This window comes from Schistocerca americana, chromosome 3 (assembly GCF_021461395.2).
Source record: "Schistocerca americana isolate TAMUIC-IGC-003095 chromosome 3, iqSchAmer2.1, whole genome shotgun sequence".
Taxonomy (NCBI): Eukaryota; Metazoa; Arthropoda; class Insecta; order Orthoptera; family Acrididae; genus Schistocerca; species Schistocerca americana.
Genome location: NC_060121.1, coordinates 107,142,470 through 107,164,088, shown reverse-complemented (window position 1 = coordinate 107,164,088; position 21,619 = coordinate 107,142,470). Strand labels below are relative to the sequence as shown.

The window sequence follows — 21,619 nt, the reverse complement described above, 5'->3', positions numbered from 1 at the left end:
GGCTTGCTGTAGTACGAATGCTCAGATCGGACCGGCTGTGCTTGAACGAGGCATCGGAGAGAGGGTGGGAGGGCAGAGGCGGCTGGATCTGGCACGCTCTCCGCGTTGTTGTTGTGACGGTTGTAGTACGAGGTGCATTCAAGTTCTAAGGCTTCCGATTTTTTTTCTAATTAACTACTCACCCGAAATCAATGAAACTGGCGTTACTTCTCGACGTAATCGTCCTGAAGACGTACACATTTTTCACAACGCTGACGCCATGATTCCATGGCAGCGGCGAAGGCTTCTTTAGGAATCTGTTTTGACCACTGGAAAATCGCTGAGGCAATAGCAGCGCGGCTGGTGAATGTGCAGCCACGGAGAGTGTCTTTCATTGTTGGAAAAAGCCAAAAGTCACTAGGAGCCAGGTCAGGTGAGTAGGGAGCATGAGGAATCACTTCAAAGTTGTTATCACGAAGAAACCGTTGCGTAACGTTAGCTCGATGTGCGGGTGCGTTGTCTTCGTGAAACAGCACACGCGCAGCCTTTCCCGGACGTTTTTGTTGCAGTGCAGGAAGGAATTTGTTCTTCAAAACATTTTCGTAGGATGCACCTGTTACTGTAGTGCCCTTTGGAACGCAATGGTTAAGGATTACGCCCTCGCTGTCCCAGAACATGGACACCATCATTTTTTCAGCACTGGCGGTTACCCGAAATTTTTTTGGTGGCGGTGAATCTGTGTGCTTTCATTGAGCTGACTGGCGCTTTGTTTCTGGATTGAAAAATGGCATCCACGTCTCATCCATTGTCACAACCGACGAAAAGAAAGTCCCGTTCATGCCGTCGTTGTACGTCAACCTTGCTTGGCAACATGCCACACGGGCAGCCATGTGGTCGTCCGTCAGCATTCGTGGCACCCACCTGGATGACACTTTTCGAATTTTCAGGTCGTCATGCAGGATTGGGTGCACAGAACCCACAGAAATGCCAACTCTGGAGGCGATCTGTTCAACAGTCATTCGGCGATCCCCTAAAACAATTCTCTCCACTTTCTCGATCATGTCGTCAGACCGGCTTGTGCGAGCCCGAGGTTGTTTCGGTTTGTAGTCACACGATGTTCTGCTTTCATTAAACTGTCGCACCCACGAACGCACTTTTGACACATCCATAACTCCATCACCACATGTCTCCTTCATCTGTCGATGAATTTCAATTGGTTTCACACCACGCAAATTCAGAAAACGAATGATTGCACGCTGTTCAAGTAAGGAAAACGTCAACATTTTAAGTATTTTAAACAGTTCTCATTCTCGCCGCTGGCGGTAAAATTCCATTTGCTGTACGGTGCTGCCATCTCTGGGACGTATTGACAATGAACGCGGCCTCATTTTAAATCAATGCACATGTTTCTATCTCTTTTCAGTCCAGAGAAAAAAAATCGGAGGCCTTAGAACTTGAATGTACCTCGTAGTAGCAGCTCTGTGTGTCTGTAGGCTGGTGTCGCTTTTGAAATACTCCCACCGGCTGATAGTACTACACTCGCGTCTGCTTAACTGTGCTCTATACGTATATTTCTAGACGGTAGTGTCTAATAGTTACATCATACTGCTGCCTCGTGCCAGCCGTTGTGGACGAGCGGTTCTAGGCGCTACAGTCTGGAACAGCGCGACCGCCACGGTCGTAGGTTCGAATCCTGCCTCCGGCATGGATGTGTGTGATGTCCTTAGGTTAGTTAGGTTCAAGTAGTTCTAAGTTTTAGGGGACTGATGACCTCATAATTTAACTCCCATTGTACTCAGAGCCATTTGAACCAAGTAATGAGCTGCCACCAGTACCACATTTCGCAGTACCTAATTTTGATAAGCAGATTGCGCAGTAATAGTCAGATAACACCCTTTCCGGTATGTATTGGTCCAGATGTCTGCCGTACAAGCATATTGTTTTACGCGCACGACGTAGATAATGCAGGGCGTCATAGTCGCCCACACTTCATTGGCTTGCATTTCAGTGTTTGGTGCTACTGTTATATGATAATGGAAGTGTTGGAGACGTTTACAATCTCCTGATGTAAAGCGCCAAATCCAGCGTATGATACTGATGTAAATGGAGAAAGTGCTTTGGCACACATTTTTGCGCTTCTATCAGTTACCGTAGCTTTCACTGAAACACAAAACATACATTATGTGGTATGCTGCAGGTAAGTGCCTTCCAAGGTATGGTTTTGGATATGTAAGACGGGAGAGCGGACAACCTTCCATGGTACATGTAGCCCAGGTGATTTCCATCCTTATTGGTCACTAAACAAAATCTGTTCAAAACCCTGCTACGACCACTGTTTTTCACACTCAGGAGAAATTCTTTCGAATTATGGTTCGCTTTAAGAGTCTCTTTCGTCTCATGGTTATGCGCGTGATTCTGCAGCGAGCGAGTGAGGAGCAATCAGGTAACCAAAGTGTGCAGCCCGGCCCTTCAGGCGTGGGACCGTGGACCTACCTTGTTGCTCCCACGAAAGCGGGAGCTACATGACTTTCACAAAGCAGTTACAGGGAGCATAGACGCTAAATGTGGACCCCGAATACCTAACTCTGTCAACAACAACCACCTGTCAACTGCTGGTCATAAACTTCTCCAGACCATTTCTCACTCACATTGACGATGTCAACTCACGCATTACGTTCATAAGATGAGCATGTCATAAATTAGTACAGCTAAATTGAGAAAAACTGAGAGCCGTCGGAATTACAAATCGAATTACTACCATCACGCGTGGATTACGTGAATATAAAGCAGGGATGGGCGGGGGGAAGGGAGTGTGCGCCACTCGATCATGAAACTGATCTGAGATGTAAATTTTCAGTTTATTTAGTAGAGCTCATGGACAATAATTTCACAAAGTTTCAGTGAAGGAATAGCACCTGAAGTGCCTGAAAAATGATTAAAAGTGTGACGCTAGCACTCTACGCTCCCACATTTTAAAACAACACTTCAGTACTATCGGTGAACAGGAAAACTTGCACGGGATAGATCGAGAAGGTTGTGATATATCCTGTTTGGTTTTATATATCATCTGTGACTCTTAACCGTATCTTAGAAACGATAACAAACAATCTGCTTTGTTAATAAAGAAGCAACGGACTTACAAAAAACTTAGAGCCACTCTTCAAGTTTCTAATGACAAGGCTATCAGCCGGAATATATCCAGCGTAAGTGACATGAAAAGAGCAGTATGGGCTGCATATTTCCAAATGGTGTCAATAGACGAACATCCCATTTATCATCTGTTCACATTAGCTGGTATTAATACTGTTGTATCCTAGCCAGTAATGCCAACCGAGCCCGCTGCCAAAAGGTTGGCAGCATCAAAGTCCGGACGCCGTCCGTATAAGCAGCGCCAGCGATACAGGAAATCGCCGCAAGTCTGCGCGCGCCACCGCTGGCTTCTGGCTTCTTAAGCGCTGGAGTCGCGAGCGCTAGGACAGTTCGGTATTCGCCGCTCAGTTGTATACTCGCCACCGAATTGTGTACTTGCTAGTCAGTTGTGTGTTCATCGCAGCAGAGTTGTTGTTTGTCGTCAGCCGACGCTGATCAGCCGCTCCGACTCGAACCAGACAGATTTCTGTAGACACCGAGTTCACCTGTGTTTCTGTATCTTCATGAATAAAGATAAGTACCGACTTTTATTTAATCTGAGTGTTTGGGCTTTCATCTTTCTGTTCACTGTTCCAGCGGACCGGTCGGCCCGCTATTAAAAGTGTGGCGGTGACTTCGTAAGCCATTTCCACAGCCAAGTGTTTGTCGCTACGAACTCCGCCACAAAAAATACCTACAGACTCAGAATGATAACAACGCCTATCTTCACAAGAAGAGGCTTCCAAATTGTATACTGGATGCCATCAAGCCCACTTACAGGTTTCTGGCCGATCCTGAACTTCTAAAAAGTGTGTTCATGGCAAAAATCAAGATCCAAATGAGTCTCTAAATTCACTCATATCCTAACGATGCCCTAAAACCATAGTTTCATCTGTCACAATTGTCAGAATTGCAACTTATGATGCAGTTTTTTGTATTTAATGATGGGCACGTAGGGAATATGAAGGTATTAGACAGGATGGGCTTTTAGTTAGTGAATTTTACTCAAGATGTAGTTAGACCTGGCAAAGGAAAGAAGGCAGAAAACAAGAAACCAGTAGAGAAGGCTTGAAGAGAAGGAATACCATGAGTACAAATCTGGGTCCTTCTGAAGAGGCGACATAAGAAAAAACGTCAGACTGAACTTCAAATTACGTTTCCTGAAAATTCTCTTTTTAAACGTTACGTACGGTTCTCTCATAATCTATAAAGGATAGAATAATAAAATCTTGTACACTTGCGCCACACGGTCCGACAACCAGAAGTCACGCTATTTCGTTTCACAGCGAAACCACTTTGGCTTTCATCCGCGGAATCATACAGCACAGCCATACGTCGAAGTTATCATACACCCCGTTTCGTTGCCCTTCGCGGGGGGCCACCCAGGGCTTCCACTTGAGTAACATGTTGCCCACACGCACAAGGCGAGAGGTTCTACTGGTTGACCTTCCCCAGCTGACGACATCTGGAGCACTACGGGCAGGGCTCTCCAACCAATTCAGGATTTCGATGATACAATACGCCAGTCTGACCGAATCTTGCACGATGTCTCTCTGCAGGGCAACCAACAATTCTATCAATGAATGGCGATCCGAATAACTGCTTGAAAAAGGGCCAGACGTTCAAAAATGGTTCAAATGGCTCTGTGCACTATGGGACTTAACTTCTAAGGTCATCAGTCCCCTAGAACTTAGAACTACTTAAACCGAACTAACCTAAGGACATCACACACATCCATGCCCGAGGCAGGATTCGAACTTGCGACCGTAGCGGTCTCGCGGTTCCAGACTGTAGCGCCTAGAACCGTTCGGCCACCCCGGCCGGCGGGCCAGACGTGGACCAACCTGTTACTGACTTACTCAATTTATGTGGCTCTTTCTTTTGAATTAAACTAAACTCTGCCCCAATGTGCCATGAAGGCTTAACCGTACCGACCGGCCACCGTGTCATCCTCAGCCCACAGGCGTCACTGGATGCGGATACCGAGAGGCATGTGATTTCTCTTGAATAAATTACCAAGTTTTTATGAAATTGTAATCATTTGTTTATACGTGTACAGCGCACCTACGGATTCCCGTCACATTCGTATTATTGCTTCGATGTGTTTTTTTTTTCTATTTTGTATTGGAGTGTGTTTTCCCGCCTAAAACGGAGCAGTTTCCACTAATAATCGCCGGCAGCGGTGGTCTCGCGGTTCTAGGCGCTCAGTCCGGAGCTGCGTGACTGCTACGGTCGCAGGTTCGAATCCTGCCTCGAGCATGGATGTGTGTGATGTCCTTAGGTTGGTTAGGTTTAAGTAGTTCTAAGTTCTAGGGGACTGATGACCACAGATGTTAAGTCCCATAGTGCTCAGAGCCATTTGGAACCACTAATAATCCAACACTGTTGATTAAAGGTTGCTAACACATGAATACCATCATCAGTTTTCACTTGTGTCGAAGGATATGGCTAAATTGCGTTAAAAATTGTTGTGTTATTTGTCTGTAACCGTTCTAACTGTACCAGTACATTTACACAGCAATTTTCCTCAGAAACACTTGCAATTTGCCAAGGAATCCGATAGTGGCACAGTCATGATGACAGGAGTGTTTCTATGGAGATATGTAATTGCTTATCTAAGAATACTGATGGAACGATAGTCAGATTACCTATTCTCTGCTGTACATACTCCAGTGCTCTAGTTGTATTTAACAGAGTTGTTAATGGCGTGATACTTGTTAATAGCTATAGTTTTTCATGCATCTAATTAATGATGCCACATGGGTGTGGGGCAAAGTCAGGACTTGCCGGGACCAAGCAGCAATCGGTATTGTAATTGTAAACTGTCGAAGCTGCGTTGATAAAGTACCGGAACTTCAAGTGCTGATGGAAAGCACCGAAGCTGAAATCGTTATAGGTATATAAAGATGGCTGAAGCCAGAAATAAATTCTGCCCAAATTTTTACAAAGGTCTGACAGTGTTTAGAAAGGATAGATTGCATGAAACCGGTGGTGGCGTGTTTGTCGCTGTTAGAAGTAGTTTATCCTGTAGTGACATAGAAGTGGATAGTTCCTGTGAGTCATTATGGGTGGAAGGTATACTCTACAACCGAGCTAGGTTAATAATTCGCTCCTTTTACCGGCCTCCTGACTCAGCAGCATTAGTGGCAGAACAACTGAGAGAAAATCTGGAATACATTTCACATAAATTTCCTCAGCGTGTTACAGTCTTAGGTGGAGATTTCAATTTACCAGATATAGACTGGGACACTCAGATGTTTAGGACGGGTGGTAGGGACAGAGAATCGATTGATATTATACTGAGGGCACTATCGGAAAATTACCTCGAGCAATAAAACAGAGAACCGACTCGTGGAGATAACATCTTGGACCTACTGATAACGAACAGACCAGAACTTTTCGACTCTGTAACCGCAGAACAGGGAATCAGTGATCATAAGGTCGTTGCAGCATCCCTGAATATGTAAGTAAATAGGAATATAAAAAAAGGGAGGAAGGTTTATCTAATGGTTCAAATAGCTCTGAGCACTATGGGACTCAACTGCTAAGATCATAAGTCCCCTAGAACTTAGAACTAGTTAAACCTAAATAACCTGAGGACATCACAAACATCCATGCCCGAGGCAGGATTCGAACCTGCGACGTAGCGGTCTTGCTGTTCCAGACTGCAGCGCCTTTAACCGCACGGCCACTTCGGCCGGCGGAAGGTTTATCTGTTCAGCAAGAGTAATAGAAGGCAGATTTCAGACTACCTAACAGATCAAAACGAAAATTTCTGTTACGACACTGACAATGTTGAGTGTTTATGCAAAAAGTTCAAGGCAATCGTAAAATGCGTTTCAGACAGGTACGTGCCGAGTAAAAATGTGAGGGACGGGAAAAACCCAGTGTGGTTCAACAACAAAGTTAGGAAACTACTGCGAAAGCAAAGAGAGCTTCACTGCAAATTTAAACGCAGCCAAAACCTCTCTGACAAACAGAAGCTAAGCGATGTCAAAGTTAGCGTAAGGAGGGCTATGCATGAAGCGTTCAGTGAATTAGAAAGAAGACGTCTATGTACCGACTTGACAGAAATTCCTAGGAAGTTCTGGTCTTACGTTAAATCAGTAAGTGTATCGAAACAGCATATCCAGACACTCTGGGTTGATCATGGCATTGAAACAAAGGATGACACGCGTAGAGCTGAAATACTAAACACCTTTTTCCTAAGCTGTTTCACAGTGGAAGGCCGCACTGCAGTTCCTTCTTTAAATCCTCACACGAGCGAAAAAATGTCTGACATCGAAATAAGTGTCCGGGGAATAGAAAAGCAACTGAAATTACCCCACAAAGGAAATTCCACTGGATCTGACGGGATACCAATACGATTCTACACAGAGTATGCGAAACAACTTGCCCCCCTTCTAACAGCCGTGCATCGCAAGTCTCTAGAGGAACGGAAGATTCCAAATGATTGGAAAAGAGCAGAGGTAGTTCCAGTTTTCAAGAAGGGTCGTCGAGCAGATGTGCAAGACTATAAACCTATATCTCTGACATCGATCTATTGTAGAATTTTAGAACATTTTTTTTGCTCGCGTATCATGTCATTTCTGGAAACCCAGAATCTACTATGTAGGAATCAACATGGATCCCGGAAACAGCGATCGTGTGAGACCCAACTCGCTTTATTTGTTCATGAGACCCAGACGATATTAGATACAGGCTCTCAGGTAGATGCCATTTCCCTTGACTTCCGGAAGGCGTTCGATACAGTTCCGCACTGTCGCCTGATAAACAAAGTAAGAGCCTACGGAATATCAGACCAGCTGTGTGGCTGGATTGAAGAGTTTTTAGCAAACATGTTGTTCTCAATGGAGAGACGTCTACAGTCGTTAAAGTAACCTCTGGCGTCCACAAGGGAGTGTAATGGGACGATTGATTTTCACAATTTATATAAATGACCTGGTAGATAGTGTCGGAAGTTCCATGCGGCTTTTCGCGGATGATGCTGTAGTATACAAAGAAGATGCAGCGTTAGGAAATTGCGGCGAAATGCAGGAAGATCTGCAGCGGATAGGTACTTGGTGCAGAGAGTGGCAACTCACCCTTAACATAGACAAATGTAATGTATTGCGAATACATAGAAAGAAGGATCCTTTACTGTAGGATTATATGATAGCGGAACAAATACTGGTAGTAGTTACCTCTGTAAAATATCTGGGAGTATGAATACGAAATGATTTGAAGTGGAATGATTATATAAAATTAATTGTTGGTAAGGCGGGTGCGAGGTTGAGATTCATTGGGAGAGACCTTAGAAAATGTCGTCCATCAACAAAGGAGGTGGCTTACAAAACACTCGTTCGACCTATACTTAGGTATTGCTCATCAGTATGGGATCCGTACCAGATCGTGTTGACAGAGGATATAGAGAAGATCCAAAGAAGAGCGGCGCGTTTCGTCACAGGGTTATTTGGTAAACATGATAGCGTTGCGGAGATGTTTAGCAAACTCAAGGGGCAGACACTGTAAGGGAGACGCTCTGCATAGTGGTGAGCTTGCTGTTCAGGTTTCGAGAGGGTGCGTTTCTGGATGAGTTATCGAAGATATTGTTTCCCACTATTTATAACTCCCGAGGAGATCACGAATGTAAAATTAGAGAGATTAGGGCGCGCACGGAGGCCTTCCGGCAGTCGTTCTTCCCGCGAACCATACGCGTCTGGAACAGGAAAAGGAGGTAATGACAGTGGCACGTAAAGTGCCCTCCGCCACACACCACAGGGTGGCTTGCGGAGTATAAATGTAGATGTAGATGATATATGATGGGGGTCCGTTTCTGATCAAAACTGGTTCTGAATAAAGAGAAAATATTGTTGAGTGCAAACTATGATTTCCAGATATTTAAGTAGATTTTTTATTTGAGAAACAACCTGAAATTTGGTATATACAGGATGTCTATTTTCTAAGCCACATGAAATATTTCTTATGCAATATCAAAATGAAATGTTATTAAGAAAATGTTGTTTAGCTACGAGGGGATGCATTAATCAGCATTACTGGCCTTTTTGTTATGTCTTCCTTTGCACGTTCTATGGTTCTTTAATCCATACAGGATTGAGGAACAGATACTTATCGTGAAAAGAGAATTCAGATAGTCATTTATTCTACGTCTTATAACAAATAGTAAAAATAACACATAACTTTGCTGTAGTAGTTGCAGCATCAGTTGCTAACAGTTGATCTGAATGTGGAAATGTATAGAGATACAAAAGAACCATTATTTGTCAATCTTTAATAAAATATCCATTCAGGAGACGTGGAGCCTGGTCACTATGAAAGTCCGTAAATGTTATTCAACTGGCAAACACAGAAAATGTGGGCAGTGCATGGAAGTCCGATTTTATACGCACCCACCACTGGAGCTCCGGGGAGGGGGCGCTTGCATCTCATTGGCAACAGCGTGATCTTTTGGGGTAGGCAGCGCCCTCTTGCCACGGTGGCGGCTGTAGGAAACGCTGCGGAGTAACTGGCGGCGCGCTATTTGAAAGTGCGGACGACTGGATCACGGTTGATACCACACTTGTAACTGTGTTACGAAGATACGAATAGCAGGTCGACTGTTTACATGTTATTGTTGTTGTCATCTTCGAAGACTAGTTTGATTCTTCATATTCGTCTTACTATATTCATCCCCTGGTCTCCTCGACGACTTTTACCCCTGTACTTCACTCCAGTACTAAACTGGTTCAAAAATCTTCAAACGTGCGTGAAATCTTGTAGGACTTAACTGCTAAGGTCACCAGTCCCTAAGCTTCCACACTACTTAACCTAAATTATCCTAAGGACAAACACACACACCCATGCCCGGGGGAGGACTCGAACCTCCGCCGGGACCAGCCGCACAGTCCATGACTGCAGCGCCTTAGACCGCTCGACTAAACTGGTGATCGCTTGACGTGTCGTATCTCTAATTCTACTCAGGTTGTGTCACGAATTTCATTTCTGTCTCATCCTGTGCAGTTCTTCTTCATCAGTTCTTCTAATCTTCAGAATTCTTCTGTAGCACCACATCTGAAATTCTTCTATTCTATTCTTGTATAAACTGCTTATCATTCATGTTCCACTTCCGTAAATAGTACCGAATATTTTTTTATTCGATAATGCTCTTCCTCTCCTGAACAAATGTTCCAAAACTTGTGACAATGAACCAGTCATGTAAACATGACGGTATTAGGAAGGCAACACAAAATTGACTGACTCGCCAGTAATCATACACAGTGCTGGTACCCAGGTATCGTAATTAGTCCACTTGCTGCAGGTGGCAGCAAATAAACTGAAATACATGGAAAATGCAAGCCAGTCTTTCAGTTAATCGTCATTTTTTGTAGGTGGGTATTACTTCTCCTTTCTCTTCGTTCGTGTTCATTGCAATCACACAAAGCGTCAACTGAAGGCGGTTGACTGAATGATCACTGTGTATTCTCCACTAGTTTCCATTTCAGTACTGTCAACTGCAACAAGTGAGCGAGTCTCGTTGCGGTGGGTACGTAGACTGTGTGCCAGTACAGCAGAGTCGACGTCGGTATTGTCTTCGTTTTTAATAACGTCATGTTCATCTCAATGCTTCAGCGAGATACGTTTTCGATCAGTTCTAGAGGGGCTGAATTGTACTAATGAGTAAACGATACAGGATCGTATGTATTTTCGTAACGAACAAAGTTACAACAATGGTTATCGTAATGGTTAATGTCCCACTGGTAGCTAAACGACATTTGGTTAGTAAATTTTTAATTTAGCTTCTGGACAGAAAGTTACATGTAATGTTAAAGATAAAGCCACTGAGGAGCCTAATCGCCTTACGATAGCTGTATGGACATATGCAGATGGCGATAATATCACTTACACAAGGTATATAGGGTAAGTGCATTGGGGAAGCTGTCATGTGAAAAAGGTTTCCGGCGTTGTTATGGCCGCACGACAAGGATGAATAGGTCTTGAACTCGGAGTGGTAGTTGGAAATAGATGCATGGCACAATATATTTTGGAAATTGTTAGGGAATTCAGTATTCCGAGATTGCTAGCGTCAAGTGTATACCAAAAACACCACAATTTCAGGCATTACCTCTCACCACGGACAGTGCAGTCGCTGCCAACCTTCACTCAATGACCGAGAGCATCAGCGTTTCCGTTGAGTTGTCAGTGCTAACAAACAAGCAAAACTACGTCAAATTACTACAGAAATCAATGTGGGACATACAGTGCAATGGACATATCCATTAGGACAGTGGCGCTAATGGGCTATGGCAACAAACCATCGACATGAACAACTTGTCTAACAACACGACATCTCCTGCAGTGCCTCTCCTGGACTCATGATCATACTGGCTGTTCCCTAGGAAACTGCAAAGACCGTGGCCTGGTCAGATGATTTACGATTTCAGTTGGTGCGAGCTGATGGTAGGGTTCAAGTGTGGCACACATCCCACGGAGTCACAGACCAAAATTGTCAGCAAGCAAGCTGTTGGTGACTCCATAATGGTGTGGGATATGTTTATACAGAATGGACTGGTTCCTATCGTCCAACAGAAGGGATCATTGGCTGTAAATGGTTATGTTTGGCTACTTGGAAAAAATTCTTTTGGATGACAATGTGCCATGTCACTGGGCAACGATTACTCTCGTTTAATTTAAGTAACATTATGGACAATTCGAGCGAATGGTCTGGAACCCAGGTCGCCTGGATAGAATCCCATTGAACATTTACGGGACATGATCGAGAGTTCAGTTCGTGTGCAGATCCAGCACTAGCATCGCTTTCGCAGTTATAGGTGACTATAGATACGATATATATATATATATATATATATATATATATATATATATATATATATATATATATATATAGACATATAGATCAGTACTTCTGCAGGTGATTTCCAAGGACTTGTTGAGTCCGTGCCATGTCGAGTTGCTGCACTGCGCCAGACAAAAGGAGGTGCAACACGATATTAGGAGCAATCCCATGACTTTTGTCCACCATCTATAAAAAGACATACATGTCGACCACACTTCAGAAAGACGTTAAATGTAACTGCCATTACCAACATGAGGTTGTGACATGGAATGACTCAAATGTGCACCACTTTTCGGTTCCATTCAGCATTGTGACTATTGTGTTTAACTTTCTGTACACATTATAATGGACTCCTGTTTTACAGTGAACTACCAGTTATCGTAAAGTAATATGGAACTCAAAGCCAGGCGGGAGAGAGTTTTACTGAGTGCAGCGACATCGTGCCTGCAGGCGGTGACGTATCCTCGCTGCCCCGTGACCTTGACGGCGTGGACCAATGGGAGGCGCTGGTCAGCGGCTCGCTGTCTCGCCGCTCGGAGCTGCTGCTCAACGCAGACGAGGCGAGTGAGACGGCCGCCGTCCGAGTCGGAGACTGGAAGCTCGTCATAGGTGAGCAGGCTGTACCTCTGCTGCCCAACAGTTTTTCGCCTACATCTGCATCTACATGGATACCCTGCAAAATCACACTCAAGTGTGGCAGAGAGCTCTCTATTACTCCACACTCGAAGAGCAAGCGGAAAGAAACGAATCCCTATATCCTTCCGTTGGAGCTCTGATTTCCCTTAGTCTATTATGATGATCGTTTCTCCCTATGTAGCTCAGCGCCCCAAAATATTTTTGTGCAGATTTACGGACTTCACTGATTGGTTCCAAATGTTGTACAGGGTAGGCTAATTTATACTAGCCCAGAAAACGCAATGCATGATTTAAAAAAAAAGTTGAGCCAAGGGGGCCCTGAGCGGTCAGTCGCAACCCCACTTGCTGTAGACAAACGGCTCAGTGTCCGTCTGGCTACACAACTGTAAGAACGGACGGAGGCGTGAACTTCCGCGAGACTTTCGAATTGAAACTAGTTACTAGCAATGGGACTGACCTCACGTGCGACTTGGAACCACACATTTTCTGTCAGGGACAGATCAGGGGATCTTGCTTAAGTACCTCAGTATCACGCAAGCAGTATATAGACGTACATGCCATGTGCAGAGGAGCATTCAGTACAAGTTGAAGTACGTTCATACAAAACAACACGTAATAACATTGCATACTATGGTAAATTTTAGAACCAGAAAATTTACTGAACTAATGATTTCACTTTTTGTACTAATATGGACAAGCTATAAATACACAACAATACACTATAATGTTTACTACAAACTTCGTACTGTCTATTGATCTGATTAAAATCGGGCATAGGTTACCCTAGAAATAGCACTTTCGAAACACACATACAATATCAATTTTGAAAAAGGTAAAACACTAATAAATTTTGGTTTTATATTGACTTTAATTTTGCTGGTCAAATCAGTTCAGTACACTTCAGAATTTAAATGAATAGGAAAGAAAATGGGGGGGGGGGACCCTGAAACTGTTATGATCACTGTATTGAAGCTATTAACTATTGAAAGCATTAAGCACTCAAGATTTGCAATATATGAATTACTACTCTTTTTATCATATTTCCTGCTCATTTAACTACCATTATTTTTGTCTCAAATTAATTAAACTTCATTAGTAAACCAATTTCAACATTATCTTCCAACTTTGTCAGACCTACATTATTTGTCTATTATTTCATTAACAACAAAGTTCTTTAAACATCATTCTAACATAGCTAGGTCTGCAGGTAATTATTATTAACATAAATTTTAATTCTTCATCTCGGGACACTCGGATTGCACAACATGTGGAAAGGACCCTGTCTAGGATAGTGATGAGGATAATTAAATGATAGGACAGTTCTGGTAAAAGTTAAGTTGTTATTGAACAGTCAGGAACAAAAGCAACACTGGTCCACATGAATACAGTACTAAAAGTTTGAATCTGATCGTATCGAAGGGGCGGTTGGCGGGCGGCGAGATGACGAGGCCCAGAGCACACATACAAGCACAGCTATGGCTCTTGATGTATCGGCACTTTACTTCTTCATAGCGTCGCAATATTTTTCCATTTAGTGCAAATGGAATACTGCCATGCTGTATAGGCGTCGGAAACGGCACATCCGAGGCTCAACGAAATCACGTTTTCCAGGAGAGCCTCCTCGATCCAGAACGTGTTACTCAGACCGATGCCCAACTCCGACTACTACTGCTGAGCCCGTTATGCCGTGCCGCGCCCGCGTGCATTTTCCCGCGCTCGCCTGCCATCCACCTTTTACCGCTCCCCTACTGACAGGGTATTCACCAAAGGTTTTGCATTCTACATATCTTAATACATTGCCTACGTATGGACCAGGCGCACAATTACAACTTTAACATCTTCCAACAGTTTCAACATTTCTTACATTTCCATTTTGTTATAAGATTGCTTGCAATTTGACATAAACATTAATATTAACATCGAAAATTGTTTACAGTTTCTTTAACATAATGACATGAAAAGAAAAAAGAAATGAAATCAGAACATCGCTTCCACTAATTTATCGAAAATCAGAAGAAAAAATTATTATATGTACAGTTGTTGTTGTTACGCATTGACCTGTTGAAAAATGCCAACACGATACTGTCATCTGAGGGCGAGTACATAGAGCGTAGTGTGTTTGAGAAATATCAGAGTGCAGTCAGACTTGCCTCAATTACTAAGAGCCATCACCTGAAGTATTCCCAATGGCATTATCATTGCTTGTCTCTCAAAAACATTGGAAGAATGGGACCTTCCCGTCATACTGGATGACAACGATCATCCAGGGTGGTGCGAAACGTGGTGGATTACTGAACACAGTGCGACGTCACTAATCACCAGTCAGTGCTTCTCGATCACGGCATCAGTCCTAACTCAGTACGTAGTGGTACGGTGTCAAAGGCAGCCTATGAATGCAGCGGTAGCTCCCTAGTCCGGTAGCTGCTGGTCATGGAATACTGTAGGGAGGTTGTTACTAGTTCTCGAGTTGTAGGTGTAGATGTAAAGCTGTTAAAATGTGTGTGGTACACAATACACCTGTCCTCCGTTGTATTCGTAGACGTGGTAGACAGCAAGTTCGACGAGGAGTGGGTCTCGCTTCACGATCCTAAGCAGCCCATCACTGAGCCAGTCGCATCCCAATGCCAAACAAATTGGGACCTTGCTAGATTTGGCCTGCCAGCCAAATATAGATCCACAATGACGCCCCTTCCGCAACATTCCCAGGCGCTGATAACGCTCTCTGAGACAAGTAGTTGGAATCTCCATTTTCCATTTTCACTCAACGTCCGGTGCAATTCACGCCAAATTTATACCCTACCTGGCCTGGTAACAGCATTAAACCCGACAAACACTGGCCATTCTACAAGTCACACAAAAATGCAGCTCCAATCATTTATATACGCGCCGACCGTATCAGGGTGGTCCATTGATCGTGACCGGGCCAAATATCTCACGAAATAAGCGTCAAACGAAAAAACTACAAAGAACGAAACTTGTCTAGCTTGAAGGGGGGAAACAGATGGCATTATGGTTGGCCCGCTAGATGGCGCCGCCATAGGTTCAAAAATGGTTGAAATGGCTCTGAGCACTATGAGACTCAACTGCTGAGGTCATTAGTCCCCTAGAACTGAGAACTAGTTAAAGCTAACTAACCTAAGGACATCACAAACATCCATGCCCGAGGCAGGATTCGAACCTGCGACCGTAGCGGTCTTGCGGTTCCAGACTGCAGCGCCTTTAACCGCACGGCCACTTCGGCCGGCGCTGCCATAGGTCAAACGGGTATCAACTACGTTTCTTTAAATAGGAACCCCCATTTTATATTACATATTCGTGTAGTACGTAAGGAAATATGAATGTCTTAGTTGGACCACTTTTTTCGCTTTGTGATAGATGGCGCTGTAATAGTCACAAAGATATGGCTCACAATTTTGAACGAACAGTTGATAACAGGTACATTTTTTAAATTAAAATACAGAACGTAGGTACGTTTTAACATTTATGTCGGTTGTTCCAATGTGATACATGTACCTTTGAGAACTTATCATTTCTGAGAACGCATGCTGTTACAGCGTGGTAACCTGTAAATACCACATTAATGCAATAAATGCTCAAAATGATGTCCGTGAACCTCAATGCATTTGGCAATACGTGTAACGACATTCCTCTCAACAGCGAGTAGTTCGCCTTTCGTAATGTTCGCACAAGCATTCACAATGCGCTGACGCTTGTAGTCAGGCGTTGTCGGTGAATCACGATAGCAAATATCCTTCAACTTTCCCCACAGACAGAAATCTGTGGACGTCAGATCGGGTGAACGTGCAGGCCACGGTATGGTGCTTCGACGACCAATCCACCTGTCATGAAATATGCTATTCAATACCGCTTCAACCGCACGCGAGCTATGTGCCGGACATCCATCATGTTGGAAGTACATCTCCATTCTGTCATGCAGTGAAACATCTTGTAGTAACACTGGTAGAACATTACGTTGGAAATCAGCATACAATGCACCATTTACATTGCCATCGGTAAAATGGGGGCCAATTATCCTTCCTCCCATAATGCCGCACCATACATTAGCCCGCCAAGATCACTGATGTTCCACTTGTCGCAGCCATCGTGGATTTTCCGTTGCCCAATAGTGCATATTATGCCGATTTACGTTACCGCTGTTCCTGAATGACGCTTCGTCGCTAAATAGAACGCGTGCAAAAATCTGTCATCGTCCGGTAATTTCTCTTGTGCCCAGTGGCAGAGCTGTACACGATGTTCAAAGTCTTCGCCATGCAATTCCTGGTGCATAGAAATATGGTACGGGTGCAATCGATGTTGATGTAGCATTCTCAGCACCGACGTTTTTGAGATTCCCAATTCTCACGCAGTTTGTCTGCTACTGATGTGCGGATTAGCCGCTACTGCAGCTAAAACACCTACTTGCGCATCACCATTTGTTGCAGGTCGTGGCTGACGTTTCACATGTGGCTGAACACTTCCTGTTTCCTTAAATAACGTAACTATCCGGCGAACCGTCCGGACACTTGGATGATGTCGTCCAGGATACCGTGTAGCGCACATAGCACGCACCCGTTGGGCATTTTGATCACAATAGCCATACATCAACACGATATCGACCTTTTCCGCAATTGGTTCAAAAATGGTTCAAATGGCTCTGAGCACTATGGGACTTAACTTCTGTTGTCATCAGTCCCCTAGAACTTAGAACTACTTAAACCTAACTAACCTAAGGACAACACACACATCCATGCCCGAGGCAGGATTCGAACCTGCGACCGTAGCAGTCGCGCGGTTTCGGACTGAGCGCCTTAACCGCGAGACCACCGCGGCCGGCCCGCAATTGGTAAACGGTCTATTTTGACACGGGTAATGTATCACGAAGCAAATACCGTGCGCACTGGCGGAATGTTACGTGATACCACGTACTTATAAGTTAGTGACTATTACAGCCCCATCTGTTACAAGCGAAAAAAGTGGTCCAAGTAAAACATTCATTTTTCTTACTTACTACACGAATATGTAATAAAAAATCGGGGTTCCTATAAAAAAAAACGCTGTTGACATCCGTTTGACTTATGGCAGCACCATCTAGCGGGCCAACCATAGCGCCATCTGGTTTCCCCCTTCAAGCTAGATGAGTTTCGTTCTTCGTAGTTTTCCGTTTGATGATTATTTCGTGAGATATTTGGCCCGGTCACTATCAATGGACCACCCTGCATATATGACCTCCTACCACGTTTTCTAGGAGCTTCACTTTTCTTGTCAGGCAGTGTATTTCATGCTCCTTAAGTTATGCAATCCAAGTGGCATAATTTGACCATTTTGTGGATGATGTAGGCTAGGTTACCCATCTTAAGTTGCTCGAAATATTGCCCGCCCCAGTTTCACTTTGCCAACACTGCACAGACTACATAAAGAAAACCTATTGACGGCTCACACACGGTAACGGTATGTAGTTTCTGAGATGTTAGAGTTTGCAACTGTGGATTCCAATAATTTGTCACGATATTATTAGGATTGCTGACGCGTGTTTTGTCAGGTTCCCATCATTTTACTGGCGGTGGTTGGTTCATATTTCCGAATGTAACAGAAATTGTAACGCAGTGCTGATCGAGTGAGTATATATAATAGACATGTACAAAAAGAAATGCTCTTTTTGCACCTGCTTCACAAAAATCGAGAGGTCTGTAGTAAGGCATGACCAAGAAGTAGCTGTAATATGACTTTATTGACTCTATGACTAGTTTCTAGAGCCTCACAATTTTCTGAATGAGGTAATCACCCCACGGCGCTGACGAATAAGATAGGATTAGAACCGTTAATCAGAATATTTACCAGCGCTTGCCAAACTGTCCTCCGTGAATTCATGAGCCAAGCGTCACACGCTGCGTTATGAAGTAGCTGACTGAGGGAATCGTTTTAATGTTTCAGAAACTATATTTGCGTCGTAGATTGTTAGAATACCTGCCGTCCATCCGAAAGTAGGGTTCCACAGATCTCGGAAATCGATTAAGGCGAATGCCTGAATGATTCCTCTGGGATGGGAACATTATCTCAATTATTCCCACATATTCCCAACATATGGTCACCCTCTACTCAACTAAACTTTCGTCGAACATTAGAACGAAAATCGTCCTTAATTCTGAGGAGATATTGAGTTTCGATATTCTACATAAAATACGAACCTTTGCTTCAATCACATACTGTCTTCAACTGTAATTTCTCGGACAAGATTCTCATATGCAGTTTCATGGATGCTTTTGTTTACAATCGTGGCAGTTCATTATTACTTTAGTTCATTAGCTAACTGGGGTAGTATGACATTCAGTCGTATTGCATCCCGTGTTGGAACGGAATTTTGTGGTCTCTTCTATGAACAGTTTCTTGCATAAAACTGATCACAGATATATCTAGTTTTTACAAGACCTCCTCCATTCATAATGTTTTATTAGTAGATTATGAGTAGCTGTCCACAGCCATACTGTAGCTCTGGAACCGATAAACAATCACAAAATTTCTGTTAAATCTGCAAGCAACATACAAGCGATACCCTTTAATCTAAGCGTGACTGTAACTGACATTTCGATCTATGTGATTGGTTATTCTTGCTAAGGATTCCTCGATTACCATTGACATAGCGACCACCTATCGTCTTCTAATTTCAATGAGCCACACGGCTACAATCAGTTGATGTTCACTGCCGAGCACTAAAACTGTACCACGTCAAACAGGTATGAAGTATATGACATACTTGGGTACAAAATTTATTATCAATTCAACACAAACTCATAAAATGGCTGGGAGTCAAGGTATATACAGTCTATGGGTAGGGAAGGACTTTCAGATTTTTCCTTCAGTAGTCGAATTTGTTGATTATTTGTCACTCATCGATCTGGACACATACCAAGTCTAACCAAAATGGAAGAAAGAAAAGATCGACGGAAGAGCTGTGCATTTCATCACGAAATCGTTCACTCGACGTGAGAGCGTTACGGAGATGCTCAACGTACTCCAGTGCAGACGGTACAAGAGAGGCGTCGTGCGTCGCGGAGAGGTCTGCTGTTGAATATTCGAGAGCGTACATCCCAACAAGGGTCGGCTAACTTAATGCTTTCTCTCAGATATGTCTCTGGAAATGATTCCGACGAGAAAAGTGACGAACGTTGAGCTCATACACAGCTTTGACAACAGCTTATATCACGCCATTCGTGAATGGAACGCGAGAGTGGAGTCAAGATGGCGGTACCTATAATACCAGCGGAATTACGATGCAAAGTGGCGCAACACCAAGAAATAATCAGTGTAGAGTAATCAATCTTGAGGAATAAATTTGAATAGGTAACGTTTTTATTTTTTTATTTACACCTCGAGTTCCATAGGACCAAATTGAGGAGCAAATCTCGAAGGTAATGGAACATGCCAGTACATGAAATTACAACATAAAAGTAATATCAGATAAAAACAAAATGTTTATGCACCCGAAAAAACTCAATCCGTAAGTTTAAGTAAACGCAATCAACAATACAACGAGAATCAGCTTAATTTTTCGAGGAAATCCTTGACAGAACAGAAGGAGTGCCCCGGGGAGAAACTCTTCAGTTTCGATTTGAAAGTGCATGGATTACTGCTAAAATTTTGGAATTGTAGTGGTAACTTATCGAAAATGGATGCAGCAGTATACTGCACACCTTTCTGTACACTAGTTAAGGAAATTCGATCCATATGCACGTTTGATTTCTGCCGTGTATTAACTGAGTGAAAGCTGCTTATTCTTGGGAATAAGCTAATATCATTAACTAGAAATAACTGTAAGGAAAATATATATTGAGAGGCAAATTTCAAAATACCCAGACGCGTGAACAGGGGTCTACAAGAGGTTCGCGAACTTACACCACTTATTGCCCGAATCGCCCATTTCTGAACCAAAACTATCCTTTAGTATGGGAAGAGTTACCCCAAAATATAATACCATGCGACATAAGCTAATGAAAATAAGCAAAGTAGACTAATTCCGTGTCGAACGACCACTCATTTCAGATATCGGTTGAATCGTACAAATGGCACCATTAAGTCTTTGAACAAGATCCTGAATGTGGGCTTACCACGGCAGTTTACTATTTATCTGCACAGGTAGAAATTTGTACTTTTCAGTTTCACTAATCATGTGCCCATCCTGTGAAATTAACGTAAGGCTTTGTTGATATGTGTGTAAGAAAGTGTAAAAACTGAGTCTTACTTTAATTTAGCATTATTTTATTTTCTACAAGCCATGATTATATCATGAACTGCACTATTTGAAACCGAGTCAATGTTGCACACAACATCCCTTACTACCAAGCTACTGTCATCAGGAAACAGAAAAATTTTAGAGTTACACGTAATACTAGAGGGCATATCATTTATATAAATAAGGAATGAAACTGACCCCAGCACTGATCCCTGGGGCACCCCACACCTGACTGTACCCCACTCAGACCCCATATCACAGCCATTCTCAACACTGTGAATAATGCCTTTATGCTGTCTGTTGCTAAAGAAACAGGTAAACCGATTGTAACCTACTCCTCGTATTCCGTAATGGTTCAACATCTGGAGCAATATATTGTGATCAACACAATCAAATGCCTTAGTTAAATCAAAAAATATACCTAATGTTCGAAACCTTTTGTTTAACTCATCCAGTACCTCATAGAGAAAAGAGAATATAGCATTTTCAGTTGTTAAACGATTTCCAAAGCCGATCTGCACGTTTGATAGCAAATTATGCGATATAAAATGATCAGTTATCCTTACATACACAGCCTTTTCAATAACTTTATCAAACATATGAAATCTTCTCAGGCTTCCATCCAAGAAGCTGCACCTAAAATCCGCGGATTTTCGACGCAGCTACACGAATGGTTCAATGGCTCTGAGCACTATGGGACTCAACTGCTGAGGTCATTAGTCCCCTAGAACTTAGAATTAGTTAAACCTAACTAACCTAAGGACATCACAAACATCCATGCCCGAGGCAGGATTCGAACCTGCGACCGTAGCGGT

The 21,619-nt window shown here is 43.3% G+C and overlaps 1 protein-coding gene across 1 annotated transcript in view; it reads left to right on the top strand.

The window, feature by feature from the left end:
• LOC124606701 (arylsulfatase B-like) overlaps nucleotides 1-21,619 on the top strand; it is a 132,542-nt gene that overhangs the window by 98,632 nt on the left and 12,291 nt on the right. Inside the window, exon 7 of the mRNA XM_047138727.1 lies at nucleotides 12,392-12,550. Coding sequence (XP_046994683.1) covers nucleotides 12,392-12,550 — 159 coding nt within the window. The remainder of the gene's footprint in view (nucleotides 1-12,391; nucleotides 12,551-21,619) is intronic.